This window comes from Daucus carota, chromosome 3, assembly GCF_001625215.2.
Source record: "Daucus carota subsp. sativus chromosome 3, DH1 v3.0, whole genome shotgun sequence".
Taxonomy (NCBI): Eukaryota; Viridiplantae; Streptophyta; class Magnoliopsida; order Apiales; family Apiaceae; genus Daucus; species Daucus carota.
This window is the reverse complement of record NC_030383.2, coordinates 25,907,920-25,918,455: the sequence shown is the minus strand read 5'-3', so window position 1 is coordinate 25,918,455 and position 10,536 is coordinate 25,907,920. Positions and strand designations below refer to the sequence as shown.

The 10,536-nt window shown below is 36.4% G+C and overlaps 2 protein-coding genes across 2 annotated transcripts; both read left to right on the top strand.

The window, feature by feature from the left end:
- Positions 1 to 1,249: 1,249 nt before the first annotated feature.
- LOC135151438 (uncharacterized) lies at positions 1,250 to 1,951 on the top strand. Its single transcript, XM_064089887.1, has one exon. The coding sequence runs from the start codon at positions 1,250 to 1,252 to the stop codon at positions 1,949 to 1,951; it is 702 nt and encodes a 233-aa protein (XP_063945957.1).
- A 4,383-nt stretch (positions 1,952 to 6,334) lies between these two features.
- Positions 6,335 to 7,000, top strand: LOC135151437 (uncharacterized). The gene has a single exon (XM_064089886.1). The coding sequence runs from the start codon at positions 6,335 to 6,337 to the stop codon at positions 6,998 to 7,000; it is 666 nt and encodes a 221-aa protein (XP_063945956.1).
- The last annotated feature ends 3,536 nt before the right edge of the window (positions 7,001 to 10,536 follow it).

The following is a 10,536-nucleotide window of genomic DNA, read 5'->3' as shown; positions in this document are numbered from 1 at the left end:
GTTTCCAACTCATTTAGCAAAAAACAAAGTTGTTTCCAACTTCAATCTAGTCAATAATGAAGCTACAAGTTGTTTCCGGGCTCAAACGAGTCAAGAATGAAACTACAAGTTGATTCCAATTTCAAACAACCGAAAATGAAGCTACGAGTTGTTTCCAACTTCAATCTAGTCAACAATGAATCTACAAGTTGTTTCCGGGCTCAAACGAGTCAAGATTGAAACTACAAGTTGATTCTAATTTCAAACAACCGAAAGTGAAGCTACAAGTTGGTGTCAACTTCAAACAAGTCCAGAATGAAGTTACAAGTTGTTTCCAACTCATTTAGCGAAGAAAAAAAGTTGTTTCCAACTTCCATCTAGTCAATAATGAAGCTACAAGTTGTTTCCGGGCTCAAACGAGTCAAGAATGAAACTACAAGTTTATTACAATTTCAAACAACCGAAAATGAAGCTACAAATTATTTTCAACTTCAAACGAGTATGGAATGAAGCTACAAGTTGTTTACAACTTCAATCTAGTCAATAATGAAGCTACAAGTTGTTTCCGGGCTCAAACGAGTCAAGAATGAAACTACAAGTTGATTCCAATTTCAAACAACCGAATATGAACCTACAAGTTGTTTTCAACTTCAAACGAGTCCGGAATGAAGCTAAAAATTGTTTCCAACTTCAATCTAGTCAATAATGAAGCTACAAGCTGTTTCCAGGCTCAAACGAGTCAAGAATGAAACTACAAGTAGATTACAGCTTATCAAATCTGTGCTTCAAAGCGTTCAAGGGTATTGGTCAATGTATCTTTTTCTCCCTAAAGGTGTCCTCAAACGCATTCAAGCCCTCCTTGCTAAGTTCTTATGGGGGGGGGGGGAATTTACAATCGAGCTGCCATTATAAAGTTGCATGGGTGGATTGTTGTTTCAAAAAAGAAGAAGGGGGGTTAGGACTCCGTGATATGTTTGAATGGATTAGAGCTGCAGTTTTGCACCAAATCTGGCGTCTCTCCAAACCTGACCGTTCTTCCTTGTGGCTGTTATGGGTCCACTCTGGTCTCCTAAAACACAAGCACTTCTGGACTGCTAAGATCCCATATAAGTGCCCCTAGAACCTCCGGAAAATTCTTAATCGGCGTAGCGAAGCTCTTGAGTACATCACTTGTATTGTAAAAGAAGATTCTAGGTTCAGCTTATGGTATGATCCTTGGCTCACCTCTAAGCCTCTGGTTGAAATTTATGGTGAAGGTATTATTTCTACAATGGATTCCTCCTATAACGCCACTGTTGGATCTGTAATTCGAAATGGTCAGTGGGTGGTTTCTAGTTCCAATGATTATAGAGCTGTCCAAATTCGTTCTTTGTTGGATTCGGTTAATATTGGTGGCAGAGATGCTGTTCTCTGGAGCAATGACTTAGTGGTTAATCTTCGTACTATATGGGAATCCATTCGTAGAAGGGGTACATCACAGCCTTGGATTCCATTGGTTTGGAACAAATTTCATATTCCTTCTTGCTCCTTTATTTCCTGGCTTGCCTGCCGTAATAGACTTTCCACTAAGGACAGGATGATTGATATTGCTCTTGCTGTTGATCCGGTTTGTTGCTTGTGTCGTAGTTCTGCTGAGAGTGTGGAGCATCTTTTCTCCTCCTGCCCTTACACTTACTTATTACTACGTGCTTGTCCATTTGCTATTACTCTCTACTGGAATGATTGGCTTCCGGGAAATTTCTTTATTGATAACCTCACTGTTTTTGAGAAGCAGCTGGCCTACCTTTACATTACAGTGGTTATTTATTTGGTTTGGAGGGAACGTAACAGCCGAGTGCATGATAATGGGAGTATGACGGTGGGCAATCTTCATAGGCTCATTAAACAAATGTATAGAGAAAAATTATTCTCTTGTCCCTTATTTCGAAGGAAATTAAGTGATTCACCCCATCTTAGCCATATTCTGTATTAGTTGTGATTCTCTAGTGATGACTGGCTGTTAAGCTTTTAATGTTTTTTCCTATCTTTTTGTGGAAAAGTTCCTTTCTGTTATTGGGACTTTTTCCACATTAGCTTCCTTATCGCGGGGAATGCCCCTAGATCTTGTATCTTTTCTTTCTTTTTAATATAATTTTCATTTAGCAAAAAAAAAAAAAAAAAACTTCAAACGAGTCCAGAATGAAGCTACAAGTTGTTTCCAACTTATTTAGCAAAAAAAAAAATTGTTTCCAACTTCAATCTAGTCAATAATGAAGCTACAAGTTGTTTCCGGGCTCAAACGAGTCAAGAATGAAACTACAAGTTGATTCCAATTTCAAACAACCGAAAATGAAGCTACGAGTTGTTTCCAACTTCAATCTAGTCAACAATGAATCTACAAGTTGTTTCCGGGCTCAAACGAGTCAAGATTGAAACTACAAGTTGATTCTAATTTCAAACAACCGAAAATGAAGCTACAAGTTGGTGTCAACTTCAAACAAGTCCGGAATGAAGTTACAAGTTGTTTCCAACTCATTTAGCGAAAAAAAAAGTTGTTTCCAACTTCCATCTAGTCAATAATGAAGCTACAAGTTGTTTCCGGGCTCAAACGAGTCAAGAATGAAACTACAAGTTTATTACAATTTCAAACAACCGAAAATGAAGCTACAAATTGTTTTCAACTTCAAACGACTCCGGAATGAAGCTAAAAATTATTTCCAACTTCAATCTAGTCAATAATGAAGCTACAAGTTGTTTCCAGGCTTAAACGAGTCAAGAATGAAACTACAAGTTGATTCCAATTTCAAACAACCGAAAATGAAGCTACAAATTGTTTTCAATTTCAAACGAGTCCGGAATGAAGCTAATAATTATTTCCAACTTCAATCTAGTCAATAATGAAGCTACAAGTTTTTTTCGGGCTCGAACGAGCCAAGAATGAAACTACAAGTTGATTCCAATTTCAAACAACTGAAAATGAACCTACAAGTTGTTTTCAACTTCAAACGAGTCCGGAATGAAGCTAAAAATTGTTTCCAACTTCAATCTAGTCAATAGTAAAGCTACAAGTTGTTTCCAGGCTCAAACGAGTCAAGAATGAAACTACAAGTTGATTCCAATTTCAAACAACCGAAAATGAAGCTACAAGTTGTTTTCAACTTCATCTGAGTCCAGAATGAAGCTACATGTTGTTTTCAACTTCAAATGAGTCCGGAATGAAGCTAAAAATTGTTTCCAACTTCAATCTAGTCAATAGTGAAGCTCCAAGTTGTTTCCAGGCTCAAACGAGTCAAGAATGAAACTATAAGTTGATTCCAATTTCAAACAACCGTAAATGAAGCTACAACTTGTTTTCAACTTCATCTGAGTCCAGAATGAAGCTACAAGTTGTTTTCAACTTCAAACGAGTCCGGAATGAAGCTAAAAATTATTTCCAACTTCAATCTAGTCAATAATGAAGCTACAAGTTGTTTCCGGGCTCAAACGAGTCAAGAATGAAACTACAAGTTGATTCCAATTTCAAACAACCGAATATGAACCTACAAGTTGTTTGCAACTTCAAACGAGTCCGGAATGAAGCTAAAAATTGTTTCCAACTTCAATCTAGTCAATAATGCAGCTACAAGTTGTTTCCAGGCTCAAACGAGTCAAGAATGAAACTACAAGTTCATTCCAATTTTAGACAACCGAAAATGAAGCTACAAGTTGGTTTCAACTTCAAACGAGTCCAGAATGAAGCTACAAGTTGTTTCCGACTCATTTAGCAAAAAAAAAAGTTGTTTCCAACTTCAATCTAGTCAATAATGAAGCTACAAGTTGTTTCCGTGCTCAAACGAGTCAAGAATGAAACTACAAGTTGATTCCAATTTCAAACAACCGAAAATGAAGCTACGAGTTGTTTCCAACTTCAAGCTAGTCAACAATGAATCTACAAGTTGTTTCCGGGCTCAAACGAGTCAAGATTGAAACTACAAGTTGATTCTAATTTCATACAACCGAAAATGAAGCTACAAGTTGGTGTCAACTTCAAACAAGTCCGGAATGAAGTTACAAGTTGTTTCCAACTCATTTAGCAAAAAAAAAAAGTTGTTTCCAACTTCCATCTAGTCAATAATGAAGCTACAAGTTGTTTCCGGGCTCAAACGAGTCAAGAATGAAACTACAAGTTTATTACAATTTCAAACAACCGAAAATGAAGCTACAAATTGTTTTCAACTTTAAACGACTCCGGAATGAAGTTAAAAATTATTTCCAACTTCAATCTAGTCAATAATGAAGCTACAAGTTGTTTCCAGGCTCAAACGAGTTAAGAATGAAACTACAAGTTGATTCCAATTTCAAACAACCGAAAATGAAGCTACAAATTGTTTTCAATTTCAAACGAGTCCGGAATGAAGCTAAAAATTATTTCCAACTTCAATCTAGTCAATAATGAAGCTACAAGTTTTTTCCGGGCTCCAACGAGCCAAGAATGAAACTACAAGTTGATTCCAATTTCAAACAACTGAAAATGAGCCTACAAGTTGTTTTCAACTTCAAACGAGTCCGGAATGAAGCTAAAAATTGTTTCCAACTTAAATCTAGTCAATAGTGAAGCTACAAGTTGTTTCCAGGCTCAAACGAGTCAAGAATGAAACTACAAGTTGATTCCAATTTCAAACAACCGAAAATGAAGCTACAAGTTGTTTTCAACTTCATCTAAGTCCAGAATGAAGCTACAAGTTGTTTTCAACTTCAAACGAGTCCGGAATGAAGCTAAAAATTATTTCCAACTTCAATCTAGTCAATAATGAAGCTACAAGTTGTTTCCGGGCTCAAACGAGCCAAGAATGAAACTACAAGTTGATTCCAATTTCAAACAACCGAAAATGAAGCTACAAGTTGTTTTCAACTTCAAACGAGTATGGAATGAAGCTACAAGTTGTTTCCAACTTCAATCTAGTCAATAATGAAGCTACAAGTTGTTTCCGGGCTCAAACGAGTCAAGAATGAAACTACAAGTTGATTCTAATTTCAAACAACCGAATATGAACCTACAAGTTGTTTTCAACTTCAAACGAGTCCAGAATGAAGCTAAAAATTGTTTCCAACTTCAATCTAGTCAATAATGAAGCTACAAGTTGTTTCCGGGCTGAAACGAGTCAAGAATGAAACTACAAGTTGATTCCAATTTCAAACAACCGAAAATGAAGCTACGAGTTGGTGTCAACTTCAAACAAGTCCGGAATGAAGTTACAAGTTGTTTCCAACTCATTTAGCGAAAAAAAAAGTTGTTTCCAACTTCCATCTAGTCAATAATGAAGCTACAAGTTGTTTCCGGGCTCAAACAAGTCAAGAATGAAACTACAAGTTTATTACAATTTCAAACAACCGAAAATGAAGCTACAAATTGTTTTCAACTTCAAACGACTCCGGAATGAAGCTAAAAATTATTTCCAACTTCAATCTAGTCAATAATGAAGCTACAAGTTGTTTCCAGGCTTAAACGAGTCAAGAATGAAACTACAAGTTGATTCCAATTTCAAACAACTGAAAATGAAGCTACAAATTGTTTTCAATTTCAAACGAGTCCGGAATGAAGCTAATAATTATTTCCAACTTCAATCTAGTCAATAATGAAGCTACAAGTTTTTTCCGGGCTCGAACGAGCCAAGAATGAAACTACAAGTTGATTCCAATTTCAAACAACTGAAAATGAACCTACAAGTTGTTTTCAACTTCAAACGAGTCCGGAATGAAGCTAAAAATTGTTTCCAACTTCAATCTAGTCAATAGTAAAGCTACAAGTTGTTTCCAAGCTCAAACGAGTCAAGAATGAAGCTACAAGCTGTTTCCAGGCTCAAACGAGTCAAGAATGAAACTACAAGTAGATTACAGCTTATCAAATCTGTGCTTCAAAGCGTTCAAGGGTATTGGTCAATGTATCTTTTTCTCCCTAAAGGTGTCCTCAAACGCATTCAAGCCCTCCTTGCTAAGTTCTTATGGGGGGGGGAATTTACAATCGAGCTGCCATTATAAAGTTGCATGGGTGGATTGTTGTTTCAAAAAAGAAGAAGGGGGGTTAGGACTCCGTGATATGTTTGAATGGATTAGAGCTGCAGTTTTGCACCAAATCTGGCGTCTCTCCAAACCTGACCGTTCTTCCTTGTGGCTGTTATGGGTCCACTCTGGTCTCCTAAAACACAAGCACTTCTGGACTGCTAAGATCCCATATAAGTGCCCCTAGAACCTCCGGAAAATTCTTAATCGGCGTAGCGAAGCTCTTGAGTACATCACTTGTATTGTAAAAGAAGATTCTAGGTTCAGCTTATGGTATGATCCTTGGCTCACCTCTAAGCCTCTGGTTGAAATTTATGGTGAAGGTATTATTTCTACAATGGATTCCTCCTATAACGCCACTGTTGGATCTGTAATTCGAAATGGTCAGTGGGTGGTTTCTAGTTCCAATGATTATAGAGCTGTCCAAATTCGTTCTTTGTTGGATTCGGTTAATATTGGTGGCAGAGATGCTGTTCTCTGGAGCAATGACTTAGTGGTTAATCTTCGTACTATATGGGAATCCATTCGTAGAAGGGGTACATCACAGCCTTGGATTCCATTGGTTTGGAACAAATTTCATATTCCTTCTTGCTCCTTTATTTCCTGGCTTGCCTGCCGTAATAGACTTTCCACTAAGGACAGGATGATTGATATTGCTCTTGCTGTTGATCCGGTTTGTTGCTTGTGTCGTAGTTCTGCTGAGAGTGTGGAGCATCTTTTCTCCTCCTGCCCTTACACTTACTTATTACTACGTGCTTGTCCATTTGCTATTACTCTCTACTGGAATGATTGGCTTTCGGGAAATTTCTTTATTGATAACCTCACTGTTTTTGAAAAGCAGCTGGCCTACCTTTACATTACAGTGGTTATTTATTTGGTTTGGAGGGAACGTAACAGCCGAGTGCATGATAATGGGAGTATGACGGTGGGCAATCTTCATAGGCTCATTAAACAAATGTATAGAGAAAATTATTCTCTTGTCCCTTATTTCGAAGGAAATTAAGTGATTCACCCCATCTTAGCCATATTCTGTATTAGTTGTGATTCTCTAGTGATGACTGGCTGTTAAGCTTTTAATGTTTTTTCCTATCTTTTTGTGGAAAAGTTCCTTTCTGTTATTGGGACTTTTTCCACATTAGCTTCCTTATCGCGGGGAATGCCCCTAGATCTTGTATCTTTTCTTTCTTTTTAATATAATTTTCATTTAGCAAAAAAAAAAAAAAAAAAAACTTCAAACGAGTCCAGAATGAAGCTACAAGTTGTTTCCAACTTATTTAGCAAAAAAAAAAATTGTTTCCAACTTCAATCTAGTCAATAAAGAAGCTACAAGTTGTTTCCGGGCTCAAACGAGTCAAGAATGAAACTACAAGTTGATTCCAATTTCAAACAACCGAAAATGAAGCTACGAGTTGTTTCCAACTTCAATCTAGTCAACAATGAATCTACAAGTTGTTTCCGGGCTCAAACGAGTCAAGATTGAAACTACAAGTTGATTCTAATTTCAAACAACCGAAAATGAAGCTACAAGTTGGTGTCAACTTCAAACAAGTCCGGAATGAAGTTACAAGTTGTTTCCAACTCATTTAGCGAAAAAAAAAGTTGTTTCCAACTTCCATCTAGTCAATAATGAAGCTACAAGTTGTTTCCGGGCTCAAACGAGTCAAGAATGAAACTACAAGTTTATTACAATTTCAAACAACCGAAAATGAAGCTACAAATTGTTTTCAACTTCAAACGACTCCGGAATGAAGCTAAAAATTATTTCCAACTTCAATCTAGTCAATAATGAAGCTACAAGTTGTTTCCAGGCTTAAACGAGTCAAGAATGAAACTACAAGTTGATTCCAATTTCAAACAACCGAAAATGAAGCTACAAATTGTTTTCAATTTCAAACGAGTCCGGAATGAAGCTAATAATTATTTCCAACTTCAATCTAGTCAATAATGAAGCTACAAGTTTTTTTCGGGCTCGAACGAGCCAAGAATGAAACTACAAGTTGATTCCAATTTCAAACAACTGAAAATGAACCTACAAGTTGTTTTCAACTTCAAACGAGTCCGGAATGAAGCTAAAAATTGTTTCCAACTTCAATCTAGTCAATAGTAAAGCTACAAGTTGTTTCCAGGCTCAAACGAGTCAAGAATGAAACTACAAGTTGATTCCAATTTCAAACAACCGAAAATGAAGCTACAAGTTGTTTTCAACTTCATCTGAGTCCAGAATGAAGCTACATGTTGTTTTCAACTTCAAATGAGTCCGGAATGAAGCTAAAAATTGTTTCCAACTTCAATCTAGTCAATAGTGAAGCTCCAAGTTGTTTCCAGGCTCAAACGAGTCAAGAATGAAACTATAAGTTGATTCCAATTTCAAACAACCGTAAATGAAGCTACAACTTGTTTTCAACTTCATCTGAGTCCAGAATGAAGCTACAAGTTGTTTTCAACTTCAAACGAGTCCGGAATGAAGCTAAAAATTATTTCCAACTTCAATCTAGTCAATAATGAAGCTACAAGTTGTTTCCGGGCTCAAACGAGTCAAGAATGAAACTACAAGTTGATTCCAATTTCAAACAACCGAATATGAACCTACAAGTTGTTTGCAACTTCAAACGAGTCCGGAATGAAGCTAAAAATTGTTTCCAACTTCAATCTAGTCAATAATGAAGCTACAAGTTGTTTCCAGGCTCAAACGAGTCAAGAATGAAACTACAAGTTCATTCCAATTTTAGACAACCGAAAATGAAGCTACAAGTTGGTTTCAACTTCAAACGAGTCCAGAATGAAGCTACAAGTTGTTTCCGACTCATTTAGCAAAAAAAAAGTTGTTTCCAACTTCAATCTAGTCAATAATGAAGCTACAAGTTGTTTCCGTGCTCAAACGAGTCAAGAATGAAACTACAAGTTGATTCCAATTTCAAACAACCGAAAATGAAGCTACGAGTTGTTTCCAACTTCAAGCTAGTCAACAATGAATCTACAAGTTGTTTCCGGGCTCAAACGAGTCAAGATTGAAACTACAAGTTGATTCTAATTTCATACAACCGAAAATGAAGCTACAAGTTGGTGTCAACTTCAAACAAGTCCGGAATGAAGTTACAAGTTGTTTCCAACTCATTTAGCAAAAAAAAAAGTTGTTTCCAACTTCCATCTAGTCAATAATGAAGCTACAAGTTGTTTCCGGGCTCAAACGAGTCAAGAATGAAACTACAAGTTTATTACAATTTCAAACAACCGAAAATGAAGCTACAAATTGTTTTCAACTTGAAACGACTCCGGAATGAAGTTAAAAATTATTTCCAACTTCAATCTAGTCAATAATGAAGCTACAAGTTGTTTCCAGGCTCAAACGAGTTAAGAATGAAACTACAAGTTGATTCCAATTTCAAACAACCGAAAATGAAGCTACAAATTGTTTCAATTTCAAACGAGTCCGGAATGAAGCTAAAAATTATTTCCAACTTCAATCTAGTCAATAATGAAGCTACAAGTTTTTTCCGGGCTCCAACGAGCCAAGAATGAAACTACAAGTTGATTCCAATTTCAAACAACTGAAAATGAGCCTACAAGTTGTTTTCAACTTCAAACGAGTCCGGAATGAAGCTAAAAATTGTTTCCAACTTCAATCTAGTCAATAGTGAAGCTACAAGTTGTTTCCAGGCTCAAACGAGTCAAGAATGAAACTACAAGTTGATTCCAATTTCAAACAACCGAAAATGAAGCTACAAGTTGTTTTCAACTTCATCTAAGTCCAGAATTAAGCTACAAGTTGTTTTCAACTTCAAACGAGTCCGGAATGAAGCTAAAAATTATTTCCAACTTCAATCTAGTCAATAATGAAGCTACAAGTTGTTTCCGGGCTCAAACGAGCCAAGAATGAAACTACAAGTTGATTCCAATTTCAAACAACCGAAAATGAAGCTACAAGTTGTTTTCAACTTCAAACGAGTATGGAATGAAGCTACAAGTTGTTTCCAACTTCAATCTAGTCAATAATGAAGCTACAAGTTGTTTCCGGGCTCAAACGAGTCAAGAATGAAACTACAAGTTGATTCTAATTTCAAACAACCGAATATGAACCTACAAGTTGTTTTCAACTTCAAACGAGTCCGGAATGAAGCTAAAAATTGTTTCCAACTTCAATCTAGTCAATAATGAAGCTACAAGTTGTTTCCGAGCTGAAACGAGTCAAGAATGAAACTACAAGTTGATTCCAATTTCAAACAACCGAAAATGAAGCTACGAGTTGTTTCCAACTTCAATCTAGTCAACAATGAATCTACAAGTTGTTTCCGGGCTCAAACGAGTCAAGATTGAAACTACAAGTTGATTCTAATTTCAAACAACCGAAAATGAAGCTACAAGTTGGTGTCAACTTCAAACAAGTCCGGAATGAAGTTACAAGTTGTTTCCAACTCATTTAGCGAAAAAAAAAGTTGTTTCCAACTTCCATCTAGTCAATAATGAAGCTACAAGTTGTTTCCGGGCTCAAACGAGTCAAGAATGAAACTACAAGTTTATTACAATTTCAAACAACCGAAA

Bases quoted from the DNA above. Each gene is read 5' to 3' on its own strand.
- LOC135151438 (XM_064089887.1), top strand. From the start codon at position 1,250: ATGGATTCCTCCTATAACGCCACTGTTGGATCTGTAATTCGAAATGGT.
- LOC135151437 (XM_064089886.1), top strand. From the start codon at position 6,335: ATGGATTCCTCCTATAACGCCACTGTTGGATCTGTAATTCGAAATGGT.